This window comes from Argopecten irradians, chromosome 2 (assembly GCF_041381155.1).
Source record: "Argopecten irradians isolate NY chromosome 2, Ai_NY, whole genome shotgun sequence".
Taxonomy (NCBI): Eukaryota; Metazoa; Mollusca; class Bivalvia; order Pectinida; family Pectinidae; genus Argopecten; species Argopecten irradians.
Window position 1 is genome coordinate 22,690,762 of NC_091135.1, and position 18,675 is coordinate 22,709,436.

The 18,675-nt window shown below is 36.3% G+C and overlaps 1 protein-coding gene across 5 annotated transcripts in view; it reads right to left on the reverse strand.

The window, feature by feature from the left end:
* Nucleotides 1-18,675, reverse strand: part of LOC138314832 (serine/threonine-protein kinase tousled-like 2) — a 45,134-nt gene that overhangs the window by 15,507 nt on the left and 10,952 nt on the right. For 4 of the 5 annotated variants that reach the window (XM_069255406.1, XM_069255403.1, XM_069255407.1 and 1 more), the window contains exons 5-8: nt 2,381-2,439; nt 1,686-1,856; nt 1,214-1,306; nt 293-403 (exon numbers count right to left, since the gene is read on the reverse strand). In XM_069255406.1, coding sequence (XP_069111507.1) covers nt 293-403; nt 1,214-1,306; nt 1,686-1,856; nt 2,381-2,439 — 434 coding nt within the window. The remainder of the gene's footprint in view (nt 1-292; nt 404-1,213; nt 1,307-1,685; nt 1,857-2,380; nt 2,440-18,675) is intronic. The other variant, XM_069255404.1, reaches the window with a different exon arrangement.

Below are 18,675 nucleotides of genomic sequence, written 5' to 3' on the forward strand. Positions count from 1 at the left end.
TCATCAAACTAAAATATCTGATTTTTTTTTTTTACCTTACTTTATTTTTCTTCCATCATTTGTTGTTAATATTGTAAAATAGATATTTCTTTTTGCTGTTATTCAAATTTCTTACTGTACTTTGAAAACTTTCCATCGTTATAAGAAGTACTTTTTGACATAAAAGACACCTTTTTCTATTTTACTACATAAGGATTTATAGAAGTGCCTAACTTTTCTATTAATAATGACTGTTGACGTTGAGATATTTTTGTAACTGTTTTACTACATAAGAACATATAGACGTGCCTACCTTTTCTATTAATAATGACTTGTTGACGTTGAGACATTTCTGTAAATTTTCTTTGTGTTTTTCTATAAGCTTCTGTTGTGCTGTTAACTGTCGCCGTAGTTCATCGTTTTGCTGTAGAAAAGAAAATAATGTTTTGAATTCAAAATGAGCAATTACTACACTAGTTCAGAACATTTTACACACCAATGAAGAACATATCAGGTTTGGGCAACCTCCTTTGGCTCCTACCACAGCCCCCTAAGAGTTTAAGCATCTAGAGTACAAGACCTACAGCTAACACTTACTACATGTAAAAAGTAATATAACTGTGTGACTTAACCTCATATTTGTAATCCTGAGGCAAACAAATAGCGGTAGAACTTTTTATCCACCTTAATAATGTGATCCCATAAACATATACATAATACACAAGTTTATGTTTTCAGTAAAAATGATAGTCCGAGAAGAGCACCAGAATTTACACCCATAAAGATCTAGAAGGCAATCCTCCCCCTCCCAAAATCTGACAAAATATGGCTAATGAGATTTGGTTTGTTTAGTTTTACATCCTATTAACAGCCAAGGTCATGTGATAATGTGCCAGGTTTGAAGACGGAGGAAAACATGAGAGCCAGGAGAAAAACCACCAACCAGCGGTACCGGTCAGTACATGGCAACCAACCAACATGGGATTTGAACACACAACCACTTGGCCACCGCGGCCCTGGCTAATGGTTTAGTGTTATACTTTAAATGTTCATATTCTGATGTAATCAAATTTTAGTGCAAATATGATCCTTAAACAGAGTTGAGCAGTGATAAAATAATCATAAATTCATAAGAATTGTTATTGATATGTTATGCAAATAATACAATTACTATATTTTAACACCATGTCAGGCCCAAAAAGTGTTAAAATAGGTATAAAAACGGCAGAATTACCCGTAGTAAGTCGTCTATTTTGCTGTCCTTTTGTTCTATATGAGATGAGGATTTGTTCTCTAGGACAACTATCTGTTGTAAATTTAGGTCCGTCTGAAAAGTAACAAAGTCAGTAATACATCAACATTTAAAATTTCATACTCTATTTAAGCCAAAAGGCCAACTAAGTAAACACACTTTGTTTGAATATCAGTCGGTTTATCAATTGCCAGGATATAACAGAATACAAATTGGAAACTTACATGCAGTCAGTATCTTATTTCTAAGTGTATCAATATTGTCCAAGAAGCTGTTGTAACTTTCTGTACAATTCAACAACGTTGTTTGAACAATACCAAATAGAATTCTTTCATTTGAAGAAAGTAAACAATAGTCTATCTTATTTTGACTTGGCAAATAATTTACATTTGAATATGTGACTCCAGAATACCTTGTTCAAATAAATAATCAATGATTCAAACGGTTAATTTACCTGTATGGTCTTATTACAGTGATAAAGTGGTACCGGAGGGTAGCCCACACTGTCGGAATTACTGTGATTACTGGGGGAGGGGGCTGCGTAACTGTAGCTTATCCCCTGGGGAGACGGTGACTTGGTCCCGGCTGACTGACTATTGGCACTGCGACTAGGTGACTGGTTCTGCTACAAATAGACAGCAACATCATGTAAAATATCACAAAGTACAGCTATGATCTATCTAAAAATTCAGTATGGGGATACACAGCGTTTCCAATTATTGCATTTATTCATATTCAGTTTTGGGATATATAACGTTCTAATTATTGCATTTAATAATATTATACGGTTCAACTGCTAATTAGAACATTTTGTACAATTAATATGCATTGTATTTCCATTAATGAAATTCTAAAATATTGTAATATTGATTATGTAAATTTCTTCTTTTAGATTCTTTTTTGAAGTGAAAAGAATGGAGATATATATGTATATCTGAACTTTTGTATTACCATAACCATAAATGAAATCAAGCTTTGTCTTTTAATTTCTTTAATTTGGTCTGGTTCTCAGTTTCAAACAAGCAGTACATTTGTAAGATTTGTGTTGATTCTTTAGGACTTATGGCCTTATGGCTGAGCTAGTGCCCATGGCCAGCCCAGGATTGGCCTGAGGACCATTAGCTTCACCTCTCACAGGCAGTCCATTACCTTAAAGTATTCATTGATTTTCTTTCCATTAGCTTCTGGTCGGTTGGACTTTGGAGTATCTGAAAAGACAGAAAGAATTCAACATTGAACATTTTGGTGAAAACCATCAAATATTACGTATCTCAACAAATAACTGCTCTGACATGTTACAGTAGTTTTATTAGACTAGAAGTCATACAAGAGTGACATCATTATGAACTGCCAACATGTCTCCCTAGACATGATAAACAACAGTTCTATCTCATTAATATTCCATAGGTTTGACAATACACCTTGGACATTCTCCATTCCATTATGGTTACTATCACTGTCTAGACAAGTCAGTAAAAGTCATCATAATGATATACACAACATATTCTCTGTAACTCTTCAGTAAAATATGTTATTATTTCAATATCCTCCGTTCCTCACTAACTAGTCACCAGCTATCGGACGGAATGTTAAAGAAACAGAATTTAACATGACCTTCCACCAACCTAACTCTACAGATATAAGTAACAGAATTTTACTTGACCTTTCATCAAACAAACTATACTGGTTATTAAGTAACATAATTTAACATGACCTTCCACCAACCCAACTATACTGGTTATTAAGTAACAGAATTTAACATGACCTTCCACCATCCCAACTATACTGGTTATTAAGTAACAGAATTTAACATGACCTTCCACCAACCCAACTCTACAGATATAAGTAACAGAATTTAACTTGACCTTACACCAAACAAACTATACTGGTTATTAAGTAACAGAATTTAACATGACCTTCCACCAACCCAACTATACTGGTTATTAAGTAACAGAATTTAACATGACCTTCCACCAACCCAACTATACTGGTTATTAAGTAACAGAATTTAACATGACCTTCCACCAACCCAACTATACTGGTTATCAAGTAACAAAATTTAACATGACCTTACACCATCCCAACTATACTGGTTATTAAGTAACAGAATTTAACATGACCTTCCACCAACCCAACTATACTGGTTATTAAGTAACAGAATTTAACATGACCTTCCACCAACCCAACTATACTGGTTATTAAGTAACAGAATTTAACATGACCTTCCACCAACCCAACTATACTGGTTATTAAGTAACAGAATTTAACATGACCTTCCACCATCCCAATTATACTGGTTATTTAGTAACAGAATTTAACATGACCTTCCACCAACCCAACTCTACAGATATAAGTAACAGAATTTAATATGACCTTACACCATCCAAACTATACTGGTTATTAAGTAACAGAATTTAACATGACCTTCCACCATCCCAACTATACTGGTTATTAAATAACAGAATTTAACATGACCTTCCACCAACCCAACTATACTGGTTATTAAGTAACAGAATTTAACATGACCTTCCACCATCCCAACTATACTGGTTATTAAATAACAGAATTTAACATGACCTTCCACCAACCCAACTCTACAGATATAAGTAACAGAATTTAACTTTACCTTCCACCAACCCAATTATACTGGTTATTTAGTAACAGAATTCAACATGACCTTCCACCAACCAAACTCTACAGATATAAGTAACAGAATTTAACATGACCTTCCACCATCCCAACTATACTGGTTATTTAGTAACAGAATTTAACATGACCTTCCACCAAACAAACTGTACTGGTTATTAAGTAACAGAATTTAAACATGACCTTCCACCAACCCAACTCTACAGATATAAGTAACAGAATTTAACTTGACCTTCCACCAAACAAACTATACTGGTTATTAAGTAACAGAATTTAACATGACCTTCCACCAACCCAACTATACTGGTTATCAAGTAACAAAATTTAACATGACCTTACACCAAACAAACTTATACTGGTTATTAAGTAACAAAATTTAACATGACCTTACACCAACCCAACTCTACAGATATAAGTAACAGAATTTAACTTTACCTTCCACCAACCCAATTATACTGGTTATTTAGTAACAGAATTTAACATGACCTTCCACCAACCCAACTCTACTGATATAAGTAACAGAATTTAACTTTACCTTACACCATCCCAACTATACTGGTTATTAAGTAACAGAATTTAACTTTACCTTCCACCAAACAAACTATACTGGTTATTAAGTAACAGAATTTAACTTTACCTTCCACCAAACAAACTATACTGGTTATTAAGTAACAGAATTCAACATGACCTTCCACCAACCCAACTCTACAGATATAAGTAACAGAATTTTACTTGACCTTTCATCAAACAAACTATACTGGTTATTAAGTAACAGAATTTAACATGACCTTACACCAACCCAACTCTACAGATATAAGTAACAGAATTTAACTTTACCTTCCACCAACCCAATTATACTGGTTATTTAGTAACAGAATTTAACATGACCTTCCACCAACCCAACTATACTGGTTATAAGTAACAGAATTTAACATGACCTTCCACCAACCCAACTATACTGGTTATCAAGTAACAAAATTTAACATGACCTTACACCAAACAAACTATACTGGTTATTAAGTAACAGAATTTAACATGACCTTCCACCAACCCAACTATACAGATATAAGTAACAGAATTTAACATGACCTTCCACCAAACCAACTATACAGGTATAAGCAACATAATTTAACATGACCTTCCACCAACCCAACTATACTGGTTATTAAGTAACAGGCTCTACACATGTTGTTAGGTGCTTAAGAGTCACTACCAGTTAGGGAGACACAAGCGTCAATTTTACCAGGAAGTCATTGAGGGATCAATAAAACAAATATAGGACACACTCAATATGTACTTATTATATGCCCATAATTAAAGCCAGATATTTTAGATAGGTATATAGCCACCAGCTACAGCAATGAGATCCCACCTTAAATCAATCTAACTTTTACTTGGTGATAAAATAAACAAAACAATATTAATGGTTAACATATAACCAGACCCCCCATCTCTCCCAGGGTGCATTGCGGTCCCCACATTTTACCTCTGTAAATGGCCCACAGAAATTTCAAGATTCTTGAAAAACCTTTTTCAGATGCACACTTAATTCATTGTAAATTTCCTTTTATATAATTTGCCTAAAAATAGCTGCTATTTCTGAAAGAATATCAATTGATAATTATTAAACCACAGAATCTTTTGCGGATACACTAGATTTACTTGTAAATATAAGTCACGATTTGCATAAGACATTTGCCATTTCAGAAACAATCACTGTGATGTAATGTATAATGGGGGTGCAGTGTATTGAAGAATCGTCATGACGTATTATTCTGTGACCCAAGGTCAAAAGACAAGCAGTCTATGAGTCGTTGACAGAGGTGAATGTGGGGACCGCAATGAACCCTGGGAGAGGTTGGTGACGACAATGAGACCCCATCTTAGATTAACCTAATTCAGTGATAAACATAATGAAGAGACTAATATAATCAGGGATCTGTATTCCTGAACGGTATTGGTAACCAACCACAGGATACGATAGTAACTTCAATCGAATAGTCGACGTCTTTAATTGGAGAGACACAAAACAAGCAAAAGGCTATTTAGTTGTTTACTGGCACTGCCTGTTTAAGTAAGAACAGTCCATGGTACATCCATGTAAGCATTCATCACCCACTGCTTATAGGGAGCAGCATATTAGCTGCACACCAACTACAGTATTGGGGATGGGTAGTGCCATTTGTTCATATTTGAGAGCTCATGGCAACCACCCACTGTATTTTGTATAAATATTCATTACACAGTACATGTATATGATAGCTATAGCCTGTGTACCTAACAAAAAATGAAACCTGTACAGAACCACTGTACACCTAGACAGTAACAAAGTACACAAAGCTGAGACCTATACAGTACCACTGTACACCTAGACAGTAACAAAGTACACAAAGCTGAGACCTATACAGTACCACTGTACACCTAGACAGTAACAAAGTACACAAAGCTGAGACCTATACAGTACCACTGTACACCTAGACAGTAACAAAGTACACAAAGCTCAGACCTATACAGTACCACTGTACACCTAGACAGTAACAAAGTACACAAAGCTGAGACCTATACAGTACCACTGTACACCTAGACAGTAACAAAGTACACAAAGCTCAGACCTATACAGTACCACTGTACACCTAGACAGTAACAAAGTACACAAAGCTCAGACCTATACAGTACCACTGTACACCTAGACAGTAACAAAGTACACAAAGCTCAGACCTATACAGTACCACTGTACACCTAGACAGTAACAAAGTACACAAAGCAGACCTTACCATGTACACCTAACAGTAAAGTACACAAGCACGTACACCAGACAGTAACAAAGTACACAAAGCTCAGACCTATACAGTACCACTGTACACCTAGACAGTAACAAAGTACACAAAGCTCAGACCTATACAGTACCACTGTACACCTAGACAGTAACAAAGTACACAAAGCTCAGACCTATACAGTACCATTGTACACCTAGACAGTAACAAAGTACACAAAGCTCAGACCTATACAGTACCACTGTACACCTAGACAGTAACAAAGTACACAAAGCTCAGACCTATACAGTACCACTGTACACCTAGACAGTAACAAAGTACACAAAGCTCAGACCTATACAGTACCACTGTACACCTAGACAGTAACAAAGTACACAAAGCTCAGACCTATACAGTACCACTGTACACCTAGACAGTAACAAAGTACACAAAGCTCAGACCTATACAGTACCACTGTACACCTAGACAGTAACAAAGTACACAAAGCTCAGACCTATACAGTACCACTGTACACCTAGACAGTAACAAAGTACACAAAGCTCAGACCTATACAGTACCACTGTACACCTAGACAGTAACAAAGTACACAAAGCTCAGACCTATACAGTACCACTGTACACCTAGACAGTAACAAAGTACACAAAGCTCAGACCTATACAGTACCACTGTACACCTAGACAGTAACAAAGTACACAAAGCTCAGACCTATACAGTACCACTGTACACCTAGACAGTAACAAAGTACACAAAGCTCAGACCTATACAGTACCACTGTACACCTAGACAGTAACAAAGTACACAAAGCTCAGACCTATACAGTACCACTGTACACCTAGACAGTAACAAAGTACACAAAGCTAGACCTATACAGTACCACTGTACACCTAGACAGTAACAAAGTACACAAAGCTGAGACCTATACAGTACCACTGTACACCTAGACAGTAACAAAGTACACAAACTCAGACCTATACAGTACCACTGTACACCTAGACAGTAACAAAGTACACAAAGCTCAGACCTATACAGTACCACTGTACACCTACACAGTAACAAAGTACACAAAGCTCAGACCTATACAGTACCACTGTACACCTAGACAGTAACAAAGTACACAAAGCTCAGACCTATACAGTACCACTGTACACTAGACAGCTTACAGTACAAACTCAGACCTATACAGTAACAAAGACACTAGACCTATACAGTACACTGTACACCTAACAGTAACAAAGTACACAAAGCTCAGACCTATACAGTACCACTGTACACCTAGACAGTAACAAAGTACACAAAGCTGAGACCTATACAGTACCACTGTACACCTAGACAGTAACAAAGTACACAAAGCTCAGACCTATACAGTACCACTGTACACCTAGACAGTAACAAAGTACACAAAGACTGAGACCTAACAGTACAGTACCACTGTACACCTAGACAGTAACAAAGTACACAAAGCTAGACCTATACAGTACCACTGTACACCTAGACAGTAACAAAGTACACAAAGCTGAGACCTATACAGTACCACTGTACACCTAGACAGTACAAAGTACACAAAGCTCAGACCTATACAGTACCACTGTACACCTAGACAGTAACAAAGTACACAAAGCTCAGACCTATACAGTACCACTGTACACCTAGACAGTAACAAAGTACACAAAGCTGAGACCTATACAGTACCACTGTACACCTACACAGTAACAAAGTACACAAAGCTCAGACCTATACAGTACCACTGTACACCTAGACAGTAACAAAGTACACAAAGCTCAGACCTATACAGTACCACTGTACACCTACACAGTAACAAAGTACACAAAGCTCAGACCTATACAGTACCACTGTACACCTAGACAGTAACAAAGTACACAAAGCTCAGACCTATACAGTACCACTGTACACCTAGACAGTAACAAAGTACACAAAGCTCAGACCTATACAGTACCACTGTACACCTAGACAGTAACAAAGTACACAAAGCTCAGACCTATACAGTACCACTGTACACCTAACAGTAACAAAGTACACAAAGCTGAGACCTATACAGTACCATGTACACCTAGACAGTAACAAAGTACACAAGCTAGACCTATACAGTACCATGTACACCTACACAGTAACAAAGTACACAAAGCTGAGACCTATACAGTACCACTGTACACCTAGACAGTAACAAAGTACACAAAGCTCAGACCTATACAGTACCACTGTACACCTACAGTAACAAGTACAAACCACTATACAGTACCACTGTACCTAGACAGTAACAAAGTACACAAAGCTCAGACCTATACAGTACCACTGTACACCTAGACAGTAACAAAGTACACAAAGCTCAAGACCTATACAGTACCACTGTACACCTAGACAGTAACAAAGTACACAAAGCTGAGACCTATACAGTACCACTGTACACCTAGACAGTAACAAAGTACACAAAGCTCAGACCTATACAGTACCACTGTACACCTAGACAGTAACAAAGTACACAAAGCTCAGACCTATACAGTACCACTGTACACCTAGACAGTAACAAAGTACACAAAGCTCAGACCTATACAGTACCACTGTACACCTAGACAGTAACAAAGTACACAAAGCTCAGACCTATACAGTACCACTGTACACCTAGACAGTAACAAAGTACACAAAGCTCAGACCTATACAGTACCACTGTACACCTAGACAGTAACAAAGTACACAAAGCTGAGACCTATACAGTACCACTGTACACCTAGACAGTAACAAAGTACACAAAGCTGAGACCTATACAGTACCATTGTACACCTAGACAGTAACAAAGTACACAAAGCTCAGACCTATACAGTACCATTGTACACCTAGACAGTAACAAAGTACACAAAGCTCAGACCTATACAGTACCACTGTACACCTAGACAGTAACAAAGTACACAAAGCTCAGACCTATACAGTACCACTGTACACCTAACAGTAACACTGTACACAAACTCAGACTTACAGTACCACTGTACACCAGACATAACAAGTACACAAAGCTCAGACCTATACAGTACCACTGTACACCTAGACAGTAACAAAGTACACAAAGCTCAGACCTATACAGTACCACTGTACACCTAGACAGTAACAAAGTACACAAAGCTCAGACCTATACAGTACCACTGTACACCTAGACAGTAACAAAGTACACAAAGCTGAGACCTATACAGTACCACTGTACACCTAGACAGTAACAAAGTACACAAAGCTCAGACCTATACAGTACCACTGTACACCTAGACAGTAACAAAGTACACAAAGCTCAGACCTATACAGTACCACTGTACACCTAGACAGTAACAAAGTACACAAAGCTCAGACCTATACAGTACCACTGTACACCTAGACAGTAACAAAGTACACAAAGCTCAGACCTATACAGTACCACTGTACACCTAGACAGTAACAAAGTACACAAAGCTCAGACCTATACAGTACCACTGTACACCTAGACAGTAACAAAGTACACAAAGCTCAGACCTATACAGTACCACTGTACACCTAGACAGTAACAAAGTACACAAAGCTCAGACCTATACAGTACCACTGTACACCTAGACAGTAACAAAGTACACAAAGCTCAGACCTATACAGTACCACTGTACACCTAGACAGTAACAAAGTACACAAAGCTCAGACCTATACAGTACCACTGTACACCTAGACAGTAACAAAGTACACAAAGCTCAGACCTATACAGTACCACTGTACACCTAGACAGTAACAAAGTACACAAAGCTCAGACCTATACAGTAATACCACTGTACACCTAGACAGTAACAAAGTACACAAAGCTCAGACCTATACAGTACCACTGTACACCTAGACAGTAACAAAGTACACAAAGCTCAGACCTATACAGTACCACTGTACACCTAGACAGTAACAAAGTACACAAAGCTCAGACCTATACAGTACCACTGTACACCTAGACAGTAACAAAGTACACAAAGCTCAGACCTATACAGTACCACTGTACACCTAGACAGTAACAAAGTACACAAAGCTCAGACCTATACAGTACCACTGTACACTAGACAGTAACAAAGTACACAAAGCTCAGACCTATACAGTACCACTGTACACCTAGACAGTAACAAAGTACACAAAGCTCAGACCTATACAGTACCACTGTACACCTAGACAGTAACAAAGTACACAAAGCTCAGACCTATACAGTACCATTGTACACCTAGACAGTAACAAAGTACACAAAGCTCAGACCTATACAGTACCACTGTACACCTAGACAGTAACAAAGTACACAAAGCTCAGACCTATACAGTACCACTGTACACCTAGACAGTAACAAAGTACACAAAGCTCAGACCTATACAGTACCACTGTACACCTAGACAGTAACAAAGTAACAAACTCAGACCTATACAGCTACACTGTACACCTAGACAGTAACAAAGTACACAAAGCTCAGACCTATACAGTACCACTGTACACCTAGACAGTAACAAAGTACACAAAGCTCAGACCTATACAGTACCACTGTACACCTAGACAGTAACAAAGTACACAAAGCTGAGACCTATACAGTACCACTGTACACCTAGACAGTAACAAAGTACACAAAGCTCAGACCTATACAGTACCACTGTACACCTAGACAGTAACAAAGTACACAAAGCTCAGACCTATACAGTACCACTGTACACCTAGACAGTAACAAAGTACACAAAGCTCAGACCTATACAGTACCACTGTACACCTAGACAGTAACAAAGTACACAAAGCTCAGACCTATACAGTACCACTGTACACCTAGACAGTAACAAAGTACACAAAGCTCAGACCTATACAGTACCACTGTACACCTAGACAGTAACAAAGTACACAAAGCTCAGACCTATACAGTACCACTGTACACCTAGACAGTAACAAAGTACACAAAGCTCAGACCTATACAGTACCACTGTACACCTAGACAGTAACAAAGTACACAAAGCTCAGACCTATACAGTACCACTGTACACCTAGACAGTAACAAAGTACACAAAGCTCAGACCTATACAGTACCACTGTACACCTAGACAGTAACAAAGTACACAAAGCTCAGACCTATACAGTACCACTGTACACCTACACAGTAACAAAGTACACAAAGCTCTGAGACCTATACAGTACCACTGTACACCTAGACAGTAACAAAGTACACAAAGCTCAGACCTATACAGTACCACTGTACACCTAGACAGTAACAAAGTACACAAAGCTCAGACCTATACAGTACCACTGTACACCTAGACAGTAACAAAGTACACAAAGCTCAGACCTATACAGTACCACTGTACACCTAGACAGTAACAAAGTACACAAAGCTCAGACCTATACACAGTACCATTGTACACCTAGACAGTAACAAAGTACACAAAGCTCAGACCTATACAGTACCACTGTACACCTAGACAGTAACAAAGTACACAAAGCTCAGACCTATACAGTACCACTGTACACCTAGACAGTAACAAAGTACACAAAGCTCAGACCTATACAGTACCACTGTACACCTAGACAGTAACACCATACAGTATTGGTGTACAACCAGAGAAACAAACACCACCAATTAAAGTTGAATACCATTAACGAGGAACAGCAGCAGCGGAGAAATCTATACAGAAGTAAAATCATGTAACTGTGATAGCTTGTATAAACAGTTAGTATGATGTCATTCTACACACTCAACAACCTGTCGGCTGTCTCTAACTCCCAACACATGCAAGTAATTCTGGCACTGAAGATTTTCATCTATTGAAGCTCACATGATATGTTTATGCTAGAACACATGAGGGTTAGGAAATCAAATTCCTTGAAAACGCACCACTCTTTGTATATATAGATATAGATACTAGAAAACCACTGAAAACTGTAGAATCTTTCTGCCAATCACTCGGTGTATACAGATATTAAAATCTGTTCTATCTGTTGCTTAGATTATCTTATTTAGGCCAGAATTTAGATTATACTGTAATTATGTCAACATTAAGTAAAACAGTCCGACATGTACATGGCGCTCTTGTCACTTATTTAACCTCCAACATAGTGGAGGAATGATGATCAGATTTACTTCCTCCAGAAAATATCTATTACATGTATATATATTCAAATAGTGAGGATTGTATATAAGGTCAGATGTTTGAACATTTTAGAACACTCAGTTAAGTAATAAGAATAAAGAATTGAATAGATTTATCTTCAAAGAGGCAATGGCCGTGTAAGGTCAAGGTCATCTACATGTGGAAAGCATTTGAATTTTGCATTAATTTAACGACTTTACAAAAACTGGTAAAGTTGAAACCAATGTAAGGGTATCTAGTTTACTGGTACTGCATGTTGTAACATGGCAGCCTGCAGCAGATGTTGCAACGGATATTAGAACACCTTGGTACATCACCGCTTACACATACAACATTACCATATTACGATACAATCTTTAATATTGATTAGTCCACTATGTGCAAATGTCATGATGCGCCTTCATAATATAACAAGGTCAAACACATCATCTTGTATGCACAATTGTAGTTACCATATGCTGTACTGTTGGATTTAAAAAAAAAAGTTTTCCATAAATTTTCCATAGTCTAGAAGTTAATTAAACAAAAGTTCGTCTTGCGTAAGTTTTCCCCACTGCAATTGTAACAAGATCATATTTATTCATAAACCAACATACATGATCATTTATTGACCAAATGCTGTCACAATTTTTATAAATCAGCTCCATATTTGAGTTTCTGTTACATCTCATATATGATTTTATAGACTTTGTTCTAAATGTAGTACTTCAGATAATAGCCTTGGTTCATACTACTTACTGGCTATTTTTGACATACCACTTGCATCATAAAAAACAAGATTAAGGTTGGACAAAACACTAATAGTATACATAGCCTTCAAATATTGTGAGAGCAATCACAGCCCAGTTCAGAGCGATGGCCTTATTTACACCAGTAACAGTTTGTAACCTAAACTTTTAAACATCATGACAATTAAGGTAGTTTACTGTAACCATCTGTTGTCATGACAACCGTTACAATAGCTGGTGATTTTATCAGTAATGCTGATTGTACCTGTATCTTAGTGACAGTATTGTTAACCTGTATCCAGTACGTGTTCTGTGTTAGTGCTGCAAAATAATAAAAGTGTACCCGATAAATCTTGTTCAATTTGCCAATAATTTTACTTGAACACAATCAGAGGATAACTGTACAGCATAGTTAAAATTCCTTACATACATCAGTTTATGTTTTACTATTTCACTGATGTAAATATATGAAGGGGGTAGGGGTATAAAAAGAGAGGGGGTTAGGGTATCGGTTGTAGTGATTAGTGTACACTAGGCCTATAGCTAAAGCTGAAAAGAATTAAGCCTGAAAATACATAAAAAATAACCTTTTTAAACATTATGAATATAATCTTTTCTCAAAACTTTGCTATTTTCAGCACATTCACATTTAAATAAAAAAACAGATTTCACTTACACGTTATTCAAGACTTTCCTTATATCCTGTTTTGTACAAAAGTTGCTACGAAGCATACCATATTCGCTGTGAATAAATTTCTTCTAAATAAGTTATATAAATGCCCCCCATCTCATGGATATAACACTGTTTCACAACTGTGTGATGCTTATAACATAAACTAACGCAATAATTTTTGATGTGCCTTGGGCACTAATTATTACTGCAAATATGGTAATTGCTTTTCAACTTGCTTCCAAAGGTCATTTACCACAGTAACTATCAGAAATTATCAATTAATTCGTATTTAAAAACTTGCTGATGCAATATTTTAAAATAAAGTATTCATAATTTTGTATTTTTACACACACATATATATAAATATTATTTTTCACCCAATATGTACTCCTTACATTGTTCACTGAAAATTTCACTGACCTTGAATTAAAATCTTTATTTAATCATATCTTCCAAGGTTGAATCCCATAAAAGTATCCCCTTATTTTCTCAATTTTTAATGACCCCGGGCCCTGGGTGCTAATTGGGCCATTAAACTTATCTCCATATATGGATGATTTGTCAGGGAAAACATTGTCACCATAAATATTCAGCCTTGTGTATTTAGAGCTATCGATGTAAGGACATTTACCACAGCTATCTCCAACAGAGTAAAGCCCCAATGTTTGTACATGGCCTGATTAAGAGTAATTTATGTGTAATTGACAACTATCCCCAGTATTTCCTGTATAAGGTGCCAGTACAGAAGGCAGTGTGTGGGGCGAGAAGGACCGACCAGCAATACAATTGCAGCATAGCTACAACACATTTTATCATACTAGTTATAGTGATGACATTTTGTAGCCTCAAGTAAGGCTGCCGTAGGGTTAAGACCAAAATATTTCTAAGGTTTTCTAAAAATACTACTGGATGTAAACTTAACAATACTTGTTATATATATGCTAGTACTTCCAGAAATATCTACTTATTACTAAATACATAAATTTTCGGGTCCAAAATATCAAATAACCTTGTTTTTTTGGTCATGTCAAATGGTTTTTGTCCTTTTAGTATTGGATATTATACCTAATTGTCTTTTTATATTTCAAGAAATTCAAAATCCTTCAATGTTTATCCTAAAAACTAAGATAGAAATATTGGGAAAAAAATTTGAACAAACATGACACGGAATTGATAAGTCCACCATTCCAATATAGAGGTTTTTACAATATGATCATGCATGTGATATAGGGATCCAAATGCGACCATACTGACAGAGGATTAGTCTCAAAGATTATTGATTCTGCAAACTGGCAATATTTATTTTGCTCACATTGAATAATTGATCAACAAAAGTGTAGCTATTGTGGTTGTAGAGCCATCGGTCAGCCGAATAATGGCTGGCTTTATTATCTAATGATCAGCCCTTGTTGATCATATACACTCTTTATGATACCTGTAGCAATCTGCATCTTCCTCAAGGAATGATTGTACTTTCACAGGCCCATTCAGGGGATAGACGCAGGTAACGCTGTATCATTCCACACTTCTTCATATACAAAGGATAGGGGGAGAGGACAAACACTTATTTATGGGTAAACTAAAATAATCTATCTGTGCTCAAGGCTAAAACATCACCTTTCCGTAAAGCTCAGCAATCTAATCAATAGCATGGTACTGTATCCTTAACAATGCCTAATCTAAGGAACAAAATCCTCTACATGTAGTTTGTATTTTACTAAATCCAGCTCATACATGAGTGTGTGCAGTCCCAACACTTTTAGATCAACCATTTCAAAAGAATATTGCAGACTGCAATAAATATTGTAGTTATAGTCTGTTTCAAAAATGCTTGTCATGAAGGCTGAATGTCAAGGTCAAATATCTGTTTTCCAACACTTCTGATACTATTATCACCACATTGATAGTGTGGCAGTGTGGAGTCATGAATATATTGTATTACGGAGGAATGCCCTCTGAGATGTGCTTCTGTTGTCTACAGGGCAGGCTATATCACAGACTCCACACTGTTCAATATTACCATAGCTGTATGGAAATGTACAGGCTTGTTGCACAACTGACAGTATTACATATTTCTATTGTACTTAACTGCAAGCCTTGCTTTCCTAAAGTTAAATTAGTCAAATTGTTTTTGACATAAAGTTTAGTTCTAATGTATATATTTGTGTTTTTAACCTTCCCTGTTCATTTATTCATTTTTATGGACATCATATAAATGTTATTTTTCATGTGTGCGCATTTGTACATGCCAGTTTTATAAATATTGCTCAAAATATTTACTTATGCCAATAAGGTAAAACTAATATGATAATGCTTTCAGCAGTCCTTTTTTTTGCTGCAATTTTATTCAAACAAGAATTCCACGAACGTGCATGTGTTGCCTGCACAGCATCACAAAAAATAGTTAATTACAGTTGAAAATATTGTTAATAATTTGGTTAAGTTATCAACTCCCGTAACTTTATGGTTTTTGACCAGTATCGAACCCATCTAAAATCTCATTGATATAAAGCAATACACCAAATTTGGTTGAAATTGGACAATAAATACTTAAGTTATCAAGTGGAAACCATGTTTTGACGATTTTAAAGTCCCGTAACTCTTGCAAATATTGACAGATTTTGACCAGTATCAAACCCATCTAAGATCTCATTGATATATAAAGCAATTACCAAATTTGGTTGAAATCAGACAATAAATTCATAAGTTATCGAGCGGAAACCATGGATTTATCTGTTTTGACTATTTTAAAGTCCCGTAACTCTTGCAAATATTTACAGATTTTGACCATTATTGAAATCATTCCAGATCTCATTGATATAAAGCAATTTGTAAAATTCAGTTGAAATTGGACAATACATATTTAAGTTATCGAGCGGAAACCATGGATTTATCTGTTTTGATGATTTTAAAGTCCCGTAACTCTTGCAAATATTGACGGATTTTGACCATTATCAAACTCATCCGAGATCTTATTGATATATAGCAATATCCCAAATTTGGTTGAAATCGGACTATAAATAATTTAGTTATCGCATGGAAACCGTTTTCCGGACGCCAACGATGACGCCAACTCCGACAAAGTGATACCTAAGTGTCGCCCTTGCGTTGCAGGCAGCACAAAAAAATGATATCTTTATTTAGAATGATGCAACTTATAATAATAACATTACAATTTTCAGGAAATCAACACAACCAAGGACAGATGGACAAACACACTGATTACTAAAAGAACTCCTCATTACAGATATGGGGCCCTAATTAACTTAAATATTAATTTGTTTGCATAGAAAAGGTACAGACTCTGTAAACATGTGCCCAAAGGACTTGTTTTACTATATAAAATATAAAGTGTGTATGTTTTGGTAGACTGTGGTATATTTGTCTCCTTTTGATAGCATGTTTGTTTTGGTAGACTGGGGTATATTTATGTCTACTTTTGATTTAGTGTGAACGTTTTGGGAGAATGTGGTTTATTTATGTCTCTGTTTGATAATGTGTACGTTTTGGTAGACTGGGGTATATTTATGTCTACTTTTGATATAGTGTGAATGTTTTGGGAGACTGTGGTTTATTTATGTCTCTGTTTGATTATGTGTATGTTTTGGGAGACTGTGATATATTTATTTCCGTTTGATAGTTTGTTTGTTTGTGAAACTCATACCCAGACATCTATACATTAATGATAACATGGACTGGTATTGGGATTATTTAAAACTCAATAGTCAGAGTATTATATTAGATACTTACTCTATTTATAACTGAGTTACATAGTTTTGTATATTAAAAGTATCTTAACATGATCATATGTGAATTTATGCTAAATTGACACCTTTATACACAATTCATTCAAACATTATACAGACACAAGGTCTCTAGGCCTCTTAGCCATACATAAGAAGTTGTTTAAAATTGTTTAGCCTATCTGAACCCTATGACCTTGAATGGCGGTCAAAGACATTTATTTGAACTTAGTAGGCCTTCATCCCAGCAAGTCAGACCCAATATCAGGTCTCTAGGCCTCTAAGTTATTCACAAGAAGTCTTTTAAGATTTTAGCCTATTTGATCCTGTGACCTTTAATGTAGGTCAAGCAGTGTTTCTGGTAATTGGTTAAATGGGGTTTGTGTACCCCCATACCTGGCAAATTGGGGGTACAGTGACATATTTAAGAGGTACACGATATTTGCATGTTTTCCCATGTGCATTCTTTGGTATAAAAAAAAGACAAATTGTAACGTATATTTCACAAAAGGAAAAATTACCAATTAAAAACAGTTAAAGGGACAATTCATTCTACGAGAACATTAAAATTTGTATATATATCGGAAAACCCCCAGTTCTAATGGAAATTAGATCAGTCGGTTTTACTGTGATATGTCAGAAAATCCCATGGTGGTGAAATGCGTGTGAAATGTTCAAACTCACTCGCTGTCCGCCATTACACCTTGTGGTCGAATATCTTGTATGCCGAACCCAGTCCCTTGCTCGTATAGAGTAATGCTACT